The following is a 14,399-nucleotide window of genomic DNA, read 5'->3' on the forward strand; positions in this document are numbered from 1 at the left end:
AACCCTGAACCCTGAACCCTGAACCCTGAACCCTGAACCCTGAACCCTGAACCCTGAACCCTGAACCCTGAACCCTGAACCCTGAACCCTGAACCCTGAACCCTGAACCCTGAACCCTGAACCCTGAACCCTGAACCCTGAACCCTGAACCCTGAACCCTGAACCCTGAACCCTGAACCCTGAACCCTGAACCCTGAACCCTGAACCCTGAACCCTGAACCCTGAACCCTGAACCCTGAACCCTGAACCCTGAACCCTGAACCCTGAACCCTGAACCCTGAACCCTGAACCCTGAACCCTGAACCCTGAACCCTAGAACCCTGAACCCTGAACCCTGAACCCTGAACCCTGAACCCTGAACCCTGAACCCTGAACCCTGAACCCTGAACCCTGAACCCTGAACCCTGAACCCTGAACCCTGAACCCTGAACCCTGAACCCTGAACCCTGAACCCTGAACCCTGAACCCTGAACCCTGAACCCTGAACCCTGAACCCTGAACCCTGAACCCTGAACCCTGAACCCTGAACCCTGAACCCTGAACCCTGAACCCTGAACCCTGAACCCTGAACCCTGAACCCTGAACCCTGAACCCTGAACCCTGAACCCTGAACCCTGAACCCTGAACCCTGAACCCTGAACCCTGAACCCTGAACCCTGAACCCTGAACCCTGAACCCTGAACCCTGAACCCTGAACCCTGAACCCTGAACCCTGAACCCTGAACCCTGAACCCTGAACCCTGAACCCTGAACCCTGAACCCTGAACCCTGAACCCTGAACCCTGAACCCTGAACCCTGAACCCTGAACCCTGAACCCTGAACCCTGAACCCTGAACCCTGAACCCTGAACCCTGAACCCTGAACCCTGAACCCTGAACCCTGAACCCTGAACCCTGAACCCTGAACCCTGAACCCTGAACCCTGAACCCTGAACCCTGAACCCTGAACCCTGAACCCTGAACCCTGAACCCTGAACCCTGAACCCTGAACCCTGAACCCTGAACCCTGAACCCTGAACCCTGAACCCTGAACCCTGAACCCTGAACCCTGAACCCTGAACCCTGAACCCTGAACCCTGAACCCTGAACCCTGAACCCTGAACCCTGAACCCTGAACCCTGAACCCTGAACCCTGAACCCTGAACCCTGAACCCTGAACCCTGAACCCTGAACCCTGAACCCTGAACCCTGAACCCTGAACCCTGAACCCTGAACCCTGAACCCTGAACCCTGAACCCTGAACCCTGAACCCTGAACCCTGAACCCTGAACCCTGAACCCTGAACCCTGAACCCTGAACCCTGAACCCTGAACCCTGAACCCTGAACCCTGAACCCTGAACCCTGAACCCTGAACCCTGAACCCTGAACCCTGAACCCTGAACCCTGAACCCTGAACCCTGAACCCTGAACCCTGAACCCTGAACCCTGAACCCTGAACCCTGAACCCTGAACCCTGAACCCTGAACCCTGAACCCTGAACCCTGAACCCTGAACCCTGAACCCTGAACCCTGAACCCTGAACCCTGAACCCTGAACCCTGAACCCTGAACCCTGAACCCTGAACCCTGAACCCTGAACCCTGAACCCTGAACCCTGAACCCTGAACCCTGAACCCTGAACCCTGAACCCTGAACCCTGAACCCTGAACCCTGAACCCCTGAACCCTGAACCCTGAACCCTGAACCCTGAACCCCTAAACCCCCAAACCCAAAACCCCAAACCCAAAACCCCAAACCCCCAAACCCCCAAACCCCAAAACCCCAAACCCCCAAACCCCCAAACCCCCAAACCCCTGAACCCTGAACCCTGAACCCTGAACCCTGAACCCTGAACCCTGAACCCTGAACCCTGAACCCTGAACCCTGAACCCTCTAACATGAGCAAGAAACTCTTGACAATCCCTCCTTAGCAACCTATGAGCCTGTAAGGCACATATCAAATCTCTGGACATACCTCACTTGTCCCCTCGAAAGGCAACCTCTGATCTATCTTGTTCTCTGAATCTAACTATCTTGTATCTACAGTCCAAACTAGCGCCATAGTAGAGAATCAATCCATCCTTAGAATGATGTTAAAATCAATCAAATCTATAATCACAAGGTCGACTGGAATGCATTTATCCTCAACTATAATTGGACCAAACCGACAAACTGACTCTGTCATAGACTGATCACACTTAGGGCCACTAACCCAAAGAGAATACTCTAGCCTAGAATCTATCAAACCCAAACTGCCTACGGTCCTCGAAAAAATAAAAGAATGAGAGGCATCAAGATCCATAAGAGCGTACACATCAGAACACCCAATAGCAAATTTACCTGACACCACTATGCTTGATGTGTTGGTTTCCTACTGTGTCATGTTAAAAATCCGTGTTGGTGCTAAAGGACCTTCTCCTTGGGAATCTAATGAAAAAGAGGATATCTCTCTTTCTCTACCTCGCCCTCTGTCCTAAAATGTGACTAAAGCTGCTGGCTGCACCATACTGCTAGAAACTATTTGCTGAAATTGTGCTATCTTTATTGTATTAGGACACTCATGAGTCATATGTCCCTTTTGTCCACATCTATAACAAACTGTAATCCCAAATCGACAAAGATTTTTATGCGACTTTCCACATTTTACACATCCAGAGCTATTTGAATTTAAACTTAAAATGCTATCCATTTCCAGACTAGACTTGTAAATATTATAACTAAATATATATTTATTTAAAAATTTTAAATACTTATAACTACTAAATTCTTATAAATTAATTTTGGTTCAAAATGGTTTAGTTACAGGGAAATTAATTTCTTGGAAAGTATATTTCCAAAGAAGTTATTTTCTAAAAAGTATAATTTAAATGCATTTGGTTGGTTTGTTGAATTCTCATAAAGTAAATGGAGTATGACTATAAATATAATAAAAATATAAAAAATTATCATAAAATATAAAAAATATTTATGTTTAATTTAATTAATTTCTTTTTTTATTTAAATGAATATATAACTTAAATAAAATTATATCATAAAATTTTTCACATATTATTATTTATCAATAAATATAACATTCAACTTTTTACTAACTTTTATCTAAATATTTAATTATAAAAAAATAAAAAGAGTAAATTAAAAAATAAGAAAAGTAGCTTGAAGTTATTTAGGTTGGAGAGCAAAATTTATTTCTCTTATAGAGGGGAAGTAACACAAAACAACTCCTCGAAAAAAGTATAAAATTATGCCAACCTAACAAGTCAACAAAAAGTTGACAAACATATCCTCAGTTTAAATAGCTTTTATGCTTCTCAAAGTATATTGTTTCAATATCTTAAGTTTAAAAAGAACATCTCATAGCAAGTTTCCCTCTGTGGTCCCTTTGTGACTCGATACTTTCGCCTTTTTCTCTTATTTAAACCTAACTTCTTTTTCCCCTTCCCCATGAAAGACGATCTGCGTCAATTGACTATCGATGAAGAAGAAGATGTTGTTGTCCCTATTAAGAGCTCTAGAAATATTCTGATCGTCACTTATGATTCTGTATGGAGGGGATGTTTCTCACATATGATCCAATCAATTTTCAAAATATGCAGACCTCCTTGGTAGATTTATAGCGGCAATCCTCGGACAGTTATTGTATTGAAGGATTTGGTTCCTAGTTACAAGCCGGACATTTTATTTTTGATGGAAACAAAAGCTCTTAGTTCTCGTATGGAATTTTTTCGTAGTTTTTTACATTTTAATAGTTGCTTCTCAGTCAATAGACAATGATTAGGAAGAGACTTTTCATTAATGTGGAAGAGTCATGGGTCTGTTTCTGTAATTGTCTTTTCTTCAAATTTTATTAATTCGATTGTTTCGGAAGGTAATGTTCAATAGAGGTTTACTAGTTATTATGGATTTCCAAAATTGCAACGACGACGTCAGTTTTGGAACCTTATTTGAGCTTTATCTCGTAGAAGCTCTCTTCCGTGGCTTTGTTCGGGAGACTTTAATAATTTATGCTCGAGAGATAAGAAAGAATGAGGAGTATATTTGCCAAATTATCTTATGCAGGGGTTTAGACAGGTACTTGAGGAGCATTTTTGCCAAATTATCTTATATAAGAGTTTGATTTTGAATAATTGTAAATCTTTGTTACACTCTAAAACTAATATTTCTGTTAGATAAATTTGTCGTAATGCTACTCTAACTGCTCATACTTTGACTAGAGAATCTATCAGGCGTAATCGCCTCTTTGTTTGGGATGATATCTCTCTTTGTTTAATGGAATTTTATTAATACAATCAATAGTTTTGCTTTAAAAAAAAAGAACATCACATATTAATTGTTTAACTGAAAAATCAGATATATTATTATTAAATTAAAATGGTTTTATGTTACTCAAAAATATATTATTATAATATCTTAAATTCAAGAAGAACAAGAAAAAATTTAGCCGCATAGAATGAGATGGCATAAGATAAAGGAATTAATTAATGCCAACCATACATATATATCGAACGACTTAATCACCACAGGAGATAAAACAAAAGTCAACTCCCGTCTCACTCCCTTCTTTGCTAGGACTTAGAGTTTCGACCGTCACCTTGCACATCAATCCATTTCTGATCCTATTTCGCACTGAAAATAATGTCTATCTTCGTCTTTGATTAAATGTCTAGAACAAAGATGTATGAATCCGGCTGTTATAACACAAGCTGGTAGATCTTTCACTACAACCGAGAGCCACCGTCCTACCATTGTGCACAAGCAGAGCCTTGATATTCTTCACGATTCTTGGTTCAATAAGGTAACCGTGTTACTTTAATTTCAATATCCTGAACCTGACGATCCCTGACCTTAACAGCATGAACCTGACGATCCCTGACCTTAACAGCCTGAACCCCTGAATTTTGAAGTTCAACCCTGTAGCTCTGAGCCATGAGTTCTAAAACTTTAAACTTTGATTCTTAAATTCTGAACTTGTAAATTTTAAATGAAAACTTAAATATGTAAGTTAAACCTTTAAATTTCAAATGAAAACCTAAATATGTATGTATGAATATGTATTGTATGAATATAAAAATTTAAATTTAAAGGTAAAGCGATGGATTGTTGTGTGAATATGTATTGTATTGTTTTATATATATAATTTTATTGTATAAGCATGTCATATTAGAGCTACATTAGCTTAGATAGTTACTTATTGAGTCAAAGCACTCTTTCTTTTAACATTTTCAACATGTTGCTGGAAGAATATTTTCCTTGATAGTTGATCTTGGACCTTTGGGAAGGTTATATTGTATAGTTCTTAATTTAGTTCTTTATTTTATTAATTCTTAAACCTTTGTTATGATTCTTATATATACATGTTTAAGTATTACTCTATTAAATATTATTATTTAAAATTTTAAATTATCTTTTAAAAGTATTTTATTTTTTAAAATTTAATTAACCTGTCCGAACTTGAAAACATTGGTTCAGAAATAAAGAATGTATTTCATACGATCCTCCAAGATTTTTCGTTACGGGCCCTGTTGGTCTCGTATTTGACATTTGGTTTTCCGCCTTAAGAGAAAATTGGTTCAGAAATTTAAGCCTTGAGCCTCGGCTCGTATTCGGATGTCTTTACTGGATCTTATTTTTTCATCTTAAATCAATTAACCAAACCATAAAGCGAAGAGACCTATTTCACAGCAACACAATTTCATTATGCCTCAAATATTAATGACAGAAGCATGGCTTTCGGTGGGTAAAAGGATAAGATAAGCACAGAGAGAGAGAGAGAGAGAGGGGTTGAAGGTGTGGGGAATGTTATTAACAATAATGACCCCGAGTCTTAATTATGCTGTGATCAGTTCTCCTAAACAAATACACTCCCAAGCCTCCCTACATTTTTATCCATTATTTTACAAACCTGACTAGAACTTACACCCCATGTCCAGCCTTCCAACTTCCCTGCCGCCAGCATTATTTAAACCCATGTACCATAGCATGAAACAAATAAGTTGAATTCTCTTTCTCAGCACCCTCTTCCACTGGCATAACATGAGGTATGTCACCTTTGTTCACTTACAATAACGTCGGATCCAACATCCTCACATTCATAGGACATGCATGCAAATTTCCAGCGCAAACCCACGACTAGGTATACACGTGTTAAATCACAGAAAGGAGTCCAGATATGCGTAATTCCTGCATCGGTTGTACTGGAGGAGGCTTCCATAGGTGCGATCCCACACTCCTATGAAGAGAGATTCGGTATCAGGGCTGAAAGACACACCAGAGATTTCCCCGAAAAAGTCAATCTCCTGCTCTTTGTCAAATCCATTTTTCACATCATAGACGTGCACAAAATCAGCTGGCTCTGCCATCGCCATAAATTGCCCATCAGCTGTAAAACGAATTGATCTAATGGCTCCTAAGTTGCCCTTGAGAACAGCAACAGATTTTGACAAGTTTCTAGCATCCCAAATACGACAGGTCTTGTCTTGATTCCCAGTGGCAAAGATGCGGCCATCAGGATGCCATGCAGAAGCAAATGAGAAATCCAAATGTCCACACAAAGGCGTGATGGTCTACAACAATAACGGCTTCAAATTAGCTGGAGGTCTCGCATAAAGGGATATGAAAACATTTACACAAGGTTTATTAAAAAAAAAAGGAAAAGAAAAAAAGAAAATTAAACACTGCAGTAAAAAGAAATAAATACAGGAATACCTTTCCAGTTTGAGAATCTACTAGTAGTCCCTCCGGGTTGTCGCCAACAATGGTAACAAGCTTACCATCAGGACTCAGTGAGGTGTGCTGCAAACAGAGATGAAAAAAATGACATATTAAATCCAAATTAGAGAACATGCTTGTTTGTTAATCAAAATATGATAAGCAGTATGTGCCCACATCATTAAATCACATAAATTTAATATAAAAGCAGTCAGCTCAGCTCAGCTCTACCAAACCCACATATGAAGGGTCAGCCCCAAGTTCAATCCAGTCGCATAATGACTTCAAAAGTATATGCAGTTGAATTTTATTATAATTATTACAAAGATAATTTTTTATTTTACTAAAAATGGTGATACTATGAAAATTTATCAAGGATTTTTTCAAATTTGTGGACAGGACATTTCATTCTAATTTCTAAATGACAGAACTGAAGAAAAATATGGCCTCCGAAAATTGCAATAACTTTCTAGTCTGAATATAACAAAGTTGGACAAATAAAAATTCAGGGAAGGTGCAAGTACAAGTCAAGTTAAATTTGTTGAATAAATTAAATTCAATGAACTTTACAACAGTGATCAAGAATTAAAAGCTAAAAAAGACAAATTATTGCAGTTTAATAAATTGGAAAAGTTAATTCAGTGAGTTCAGTATATTGAACTTATTGGGTTAATTATGTCAAATCCACTACTTCTACATTAATAGCTCCATTAACAACCAGATAAAAGTTCAACGAAGAAGCATGGATGGTAAGTTACTCTGGGAGCAAATTAAAGGCACAAAGACATTGAAAGGATTTACAATTTTAATCTATAAACTTGAGTATAAGCTTTCATCAAAGTGGAGAGGTCTTTGTATTTCACATAGAATTGATTTTAATAGCATTCATGCATATTAATTCTTCTTGTTAGTTTCAGCTTTATTTCCTCGTACTCGAAAAGTATTTCCACAGTTCTAGCGTACTTATTTAAGTAGACTTGCCCAAGTAAAACTAGGGTTTGCATTTTTATAAATAGGCATGTATTGTTTCATGAGATAGTACTCCAGCGCACTCCAGAGTTTACTCTCCTTGTGGATCCAAAGATGTTTTGAGGTTAGATTCTAACCTTTTTCAACGTCAGTCTTTAAACAGAATGCTGTCAAAAAATCACAAAATTGACATCCTCACATTTATCAGGATATTCACTCCAATAGAATTTCTTGAATGGTTATATTGTTCATTTGTTCTGTGATAGTTATTTTCGACGTGGATGGCAATAATGACTAGACACCATATAAATACACGACACTCAACTTCAAGTATCCCTATGAACAAGCTTAGAACCTACAAAGCCATAGAATACAGAAGGGATGCTCACATTCACTGGCCAAGGGAAACTAAAATGCTTAGTAAGCTGGAATTTCTCCATGTCAAAATCTCTAACTCCACAGTCATTATTTGAAGCCATGAAATGAACTGCACCACTGAAACATTGCAGAATTTCCAGTTAGCCAGGATAAGAAGAACTCGCAGTTACAGTTATTGAAGATGAAGAAAAAAGAAAAAAATATATAAATAAAAAAAGGAATGAAGATAAGGAGGGGAAAACCTGGCACAATCGTAAATCTCAACTGCATTTGTAATTGCATTATCCTCATAAGTTGTTCTGTAACAGAAGATAACTCCCGGTCGCTCTAAATGCTGCTCCAAATAGAAAAACAAGCAAGTTACTTTCAAAATTCCAGATGAACCAAGCAAAACCCTACTCTAAAAAGCTTGTAATAGAAATTCACAAGATTAGCAGATCGTATTATATATAATTGTTGAGAGCACATCACACTGTTCGGTTTTACAATAAAGCTCCACTTTTTCTCCATTAATATTGTAAACCAAGAGCGATTACATAGAAAATAGGTGTTGAACATGATTTCTAAATATATATATTATAAATAAAAAATTTTGCACTATTTAAGCAATTAGTTCCTTTACCCGTTGGCAATAATACCACTGACCATAACAGGAAAATTATTAGACAAGGTTACCTTACAAATAAGTTCTCCCTGGAACCCTCCAGCAATCAACAACTTATCGCGTACTGCCAGTGTACTAACTTGAGTTTGAGTAAATCCTTCCAAGAGGCTCCCAGGGTGTTTCTATAAAAGAACAAAGAGTCCCCAAAAAAAAATAATAAATATCACTGTGCGAATTAAAAAATATCTTTTTCTTTTGCATGTTTGTGTCTGTTTTTTTTTTTTTTGGTGCGGGGTGGGGAGGGAGGGGTTGGGTCGAGGAGAACACCTTCAAGCTTCACATAAAATTTTGTTAAATTTACCTCGCATGGTGCCACATGACCAGAAACGTTAAGAACTTCAGTCTTCTTGCAACTTAAGGATGACCAGTGAACAATTGAGAAATGTGACATAAGATAGACATCATGTTTTGTGGTTGACCAAACCAAGTTCCGCAACTGCAATGCCCAAAAAAGGGTTGAGACCTCCACTCAGTCATTTTTACTTTCAAGAAAGATCAGTTCTTTGCATTGGATTAAAACAAAATATTGCTCAACATCATTAAATCAGCAATTAGCTTTCATAAACATTATGACACCAATCTCATTGAACGTGTTCTAACCACAAAATCCTAAAGAAAATAAAGCATTAGCACTTTAGCTCATAGAGTCAAGTTGTTGCTTTCCCCATTTCTAAAGCTTAAGATTCTCCACTAATGCAAAAATATTACATCATTTGAATGAGGAAGTTGCAATAATTAGCCAGGTTGGAACATTACGCACTGTAATGAACAGTGATAACTTCAATGCCAATCACTGATCAGAGAAGGATTCAGATGAGAAAAATTGTTTTCCCAACAATATACATTTTTAAACCTTGCATATTAATATCTTTTACACCAAATACTGAATCCACCTACCCATCCGCACATGAATTGAAGGGGTAAGAACCAAGTAAAGATGATGGATAACCATATCACGTACTTGAAAATGAAGGATAGTTGATGTCACAGATCTTGTATTGCGCCAAAACTCATAATACATTTCCCCCTTCTTTGTTGGCTTGCATTCCTGGAGATAAAACGAATGGAAGAAGCAAAATGTGAAGAGCTATGTTCCAAAGCATTTCAATAGCACACTCAATGGAACAAACAAAATGTGAAAAGCTATGCTCCAAAGCATTTCAATAGCAGCCCAGAGGAAAAATCTGTTCTACCTTTTCTGAACCTTCTCCCGACTGAGGGATGTTTTCATAGTTCTTGTATTGATCTAGCCTAGTTTGTCTGTACTTCTCACGGGAAATGCTCAGTCTCTCCCAAGGAATTCCCTGGATATCCTTTCCTCTCCTAGCATCTGCAGCAGATGTATCTGTTATCTTATTGTCCTGCACAAGCAACCACCGTGATGCCCATGCACACCCCCATCACATGAGGAAAATGGCACAAATAAGCTTTTTAATAAATTTGAAAACAGAAGTACTTCATCACAAAGACGGAAAAGTAGCAAAAGACAATCAAACAGAGAAGAGCAGCACTAAAAACAAATTAAATAATCCACAACTTTTAAAGATTAAATTGGTAAAGGAAATAAACAAACCAAATGATCGTATTCATCGTCATCGTCATCAGACTCTGAATCACCCATGAATCTACCACGGAAATACACATCATCATCCACTTCCGCCATTTCAAAATCATCTGCCATGTAATCCATTTCATCCCCCTGGTATTGGGACATGTTTGTATTGCAAATAAACCTGAGCCAACAACAATTCATTATTATAATACATGGAAACCCTTTCCTTGATGCTACGCTATTCACTCTAAAATAATTTCACTCTTCAAGAGAAAAATATCCAAAAAGAAATTGAGGCTAGTTTGAATAACAATTGTTACTTATATCCCAAAATGGAATGGTTCCATCAGTGTTAAAGACTCGTGGCTTGAGTGGATCTTATCAAACCCTAAGCAGAATCTTGTCAAAGTCTACCGAAGAATGTGGGCTTGAATTGATGATTCTGATACCCTCTCCCCCCATCTAGTAATTGGGTATAGAATCTGTTATATATAATGCGCAAGACAATTTACATCAAATAGATTATTAACTTTCAACAAATCTAAGCTAGGAAGATAAAAGCTTTACCTTCAACCAAAACCCACAAATCACAAAACTCCAAACACAACCCAAAATCCCTATAATGCTAAACCAGAAGCCAAAATCCAATGTTTACATCGATTAATCCAAACAATCCATACCCCAGTCGCATATAAAAAGATGTTAAAAAATCTCAAAACCGAAAAAGAACACGATTCACAGATCTAACACGATTCTCATTAAATCAGAGCTCCAATCGAGCCAAAACAGTTTCAATCGGAAGAGACAAGCCACAACCTCGAGATTTACAAACCAAACAGAAAGGAAAAAAAATCGGTGATAATAAAATCGAATTAGATCGATTAAATACTCAGAGAACAACACCTTAGAATATACAATATAGATGAGCTACAGAAAGACGGGTCTCTATTGTGCCTGCTGTCCGCGGGAGAGTTTGTGGGATGCGTTGAGGGAGAGCAAGGATGTCATAAACGCCGAAGAGGTAAGCAGAACACTCGACCTTCTAATTTTAATTTCATTTCTTTTATCTGATTTTTCCCAACCGGCTTATTAATATTTTTTTCCTACTATTTTATAATTTGACAAGCATTACATATATATTTACTTTCACGTTTTTTTTCTATTTTTCACTTTTTAATTTATCTCCCTAAGATGGTATACTAATTATTATAAATGTATAGTAGTTTTTTTTTGTTTTGTTTATAATTGTTATATATATTATTTGATTTTTTATATATAATATTTTGTTATTTTTTATAAAATATTTATTATAATATACTTCATATTTAATTAGATATGCATTAATTTTTATTCATATATTTTTATATTTAATTTATAATTTTATATAAAAATTAAATATAAGTATATCAACCATTAAAATGTGGTAGGTTAAACGATAAATTCAAATATTTTTTACTAAATATATTTTTTATTTTTTAAATATAATTTTTTATTTATTAATTAGACTTTTTAATTATTTTATATTTAAGTAAAGTATTTTTAGCAATGCTAACATTTTTTTCACTTTTATATATACAATATATTATAGGTAGATATAAATTAAAAATAAAAAAATTAAAATTAAAATTTGGAAAAAAAATTAGCGTAACATTAAATTATTTAATTAACATTTTAATAGTGAAAATAATTTAAATAATTTTATCTTATATTTTACTATTTATATTATTAAATTTGAATATAAAGGAGAATTATACATATAAAATGTAAGTAATTCAATTGAATTGAAAGTATATTACTCTTTAAAATGTAATACATATTTAGTCGATTTGAGCATTTTATATTTTATTATATTCAAATAATTTTAATATATTAAATTGTACATATAATAATAAATAAAACTTTAATACTACTAAATAAAATATTAAAACAAAAAAACTATTAAAGTTTTTGATAAGGGTACGGTTTCTAAATAAAACTTTTTTTATATAAAATTATATAAAAATAATTATTAATAAAAAAATTATGTATAATCGTATCTTTTAAATAGTAAATAAATAAAAATAATTTATTATTTAAAATCAATAATTTAAAGCAAAATAAAATATATATTTATTAATCTAAAATTTTTTATTGCATTATAAATTTAAGCAATATATTAGTTTTTTAACCTATAATCTATGCCATAATTGGACTACAATAATTTTTTTTAAAATACATATGAATAATAATTTTGTTAAATAATAAATATTAATGAATAAAATTAAAAATTTATATAACATATTTATAATATTTCATTTATAGTAATAGAATTGGTAAAGTAATATATTTTCTTAATTTTATTTCATAATAATTTTTTTAACAAACTTTAATTAAATATAAAGTACAATAGCACTAATTTGATTTATGACAATAGAATACCAAATTTAATTGGGTCTTGAAAGTAATATATTTTAGCATTATTATATTATATGTAAAATTAATAAAAAAAATATAAAAGATCAGTAACATTAATATGTATAATAAATATAAATAATATAAAATGCATGTTACAAAAATTAATTTATAATATCTATAATGGAGCATTTAGATTTAAAGATGATATTATTTTAATTTTATTGATGAGTTTAAAATAATATTTGAAAAAAATTTATTTTAATTTTAAAATTTATCATAATTTTAATATTATCTAAAATTTTTAAAAAATTGAATAAAATACTTAAAATAATTATAATCATGTTACTTAAAAATTACAATTTCATTAATGAGATTGTTTTAATATATAATTTTAATTAAAATTTTATGTGAATTAGAGTTAATAAAAAATAATAATTTTATTAAATAAATAATTTAAAATTTTACAAAAAATTCAAATTAATTTAATTTAAATTTTATTAATTAAATTAATCGTATAATTTAAATATATTTTAAATTATTATAATAATTTTTATTTTAATTCAAAATTTTTCAAAAAAATTAATTCTGATCAAATAAAATTGCAATAGTTTTATAGAAAAAAAATATTTTTATTTTAATTAAACGGATTTTGTGAAAAAAATTAAAATATTTATAATAATACTAATAAAAAGTAATGTGGTCTAATATACTAAGAAAAAGTAAAATTTTAATAAAATAAAAATTATCTAATCAAATATTAATTTAATTAAATTATTATATATAATAAATTATACAATTTTTTGTTACTTAAATTTATACATATATATCAAAACTGAGAAAGGATAAAAAAAAAAAACAAGATTGTCTAAAATAATCATATTTATATTGTTAAATTGTGAAATTTCATAGTATTATTTTTATTTTATTATTCTCAATAATAAACTTTAAATTATATATTTATTTATGATATATTTAATAATTTTTTTCTTAAAACAAGCTTTGATTGGGATCTATGGTACTATGACAACTAAGAAAGAGAAGATTGAAAATTTAGAAGCAGGATTTGGGGAACTCTAAACCAGTTTTAGTCGAATGGAGGAAGGAGTTTCAGACAAGCTGCGTCAATTGGATTCTACACCCAACAAATTATCTTAACTGATAGTCTTTAACCGATCATCACCTTCGGCTTGCAATGTCTAGGAACCCATCGTTCTTTCCCTCACACGACATTCAGAAACACGAAGTCACATAGAAAGAGGCCGACAACTACTTTTCTCACAGCCAAGCTTGAGTTTCCACGCTTTGTAAGGGATGACCCTACTGAATGGTTAATGAAGGTAGGATAATTCTTTGAGTATCAAGGAACTTCATATTCTCAAAAGATACCTTTGGCTTCATTTCATCTGAAAGGCGAAGCCAACCAATGGTGGCAGTGGATGAGCAGAGCCTATAAAGATGAAGGAGTGACTTGGGAAATCTTCCGTGATGAATTATGGGCGCAATTTGGGCCAATATATTGCCACGATTTTGATGAAACCTTGTTCAAGGTCCGCCAGATTAGATCCTTCCGTGACTACCAAAGGGAATTCGAGAAATTGGATAACCGAGTATAAGAATGAACACAAAAAGTCTTGGTTGGGACATTCATGGGTGGCCTCAAAACTAAAATAGCTATTAGCATTAGAATGTTCAAACCTAAAATATTGAAAGGAGCCATTAGCCTTGCTCGAATGCGTGATGAACAGTTGACACATTCAG

General features: G+C 34.1%; 1 protein-coding gene across 2 annotated transcripts; it reads right to left on the reverse strand.

Moving 5' to 3' along the window:
• Positions 1-5,753: 5,753 nt before the first annotated feature.
• On the reverse strand, positions 5,754-11,352 carry LOC110607826 (uncharacterized WD repeat-containing protein C2A9.03). Of its 2 annotated transcripts, none has more exons than XM_021746987.2 (10): positions 11,151-11,352; positions 10,269-10,428; positions 9,889-10,056; positions 9,657-9,743; positions 8,997-9,131; positions 8,707-8,817; positions 8,274-8,365; positions 8,043-8,148; positions 6,682-6,768; positions 5,754-6,539 (listed from the first exon to the last, which is right to left on the reverse strand). In XM_021746987.2, exons 2-10 carry the CDS (start codon positions 10,407-10,409, stop codon positions 6,126-6,128), a joined length of 1,341 nt encoding a protein of 446 aa, XP_021602679.1. In that variant the 5' UTR covers positions 10,410-10,428; positions 11,151-11,352; the 3' UTR covers positions 5,754-6,125. The 2 variants fall into 2 exon arrangements, with proteins under 2 accessions (XP_021602679.1, XP_021602680.1); XM_021746988.2 differs by lacking the exon at positions 11,151-11,352 and adding an exon at positions 10,568-11,092.
• Positions 11,353-14,399: the final 3,047 nt, after the last annotated feature.

This window comes from Manihot esculenta, chromosome 8, assembly GCF_001659605.2.
Source record: "Manihot esculenta cultivar AM560-2 chromosome 8, M.esculenta_v8, whole genome shotgun sequence".
Lineage (NCBI taxonomy): Eukaryota > Viridiplantae > Streptophyta > Magnoliopsida > Malpighiales > Euphorbiaceae > Manihot > Manihot esculenta.

What these genes read in the sequence shown, in the direction of transcription:
- LOC110607826 (XM_021746987.2), bottom strand. Translation starts at nt 10,409, where the DNA reads ATGTCCCAATACCAGGGGGATGAAATGGATTACATGGCAGATGATTTT. An exon ending in CGGGAGAAGGTTCAGAAAAG is followed by an intron (nt 9,744 to 9,888) that starts GTAGAACAGATT and finishes TTTTATCTCCAG; the next exon opens with GAATGCAAGCCAACAAAGAA. An exon ending in GTTTCCCTTGGCCAGTGAAT is followed by an intron (nt 6,769 to 8,042) that starts GTGAGCATCCCT and finishes CTCTGTTTGCAG; the next exon opens with CACACCTCACTGAGTCCTGA.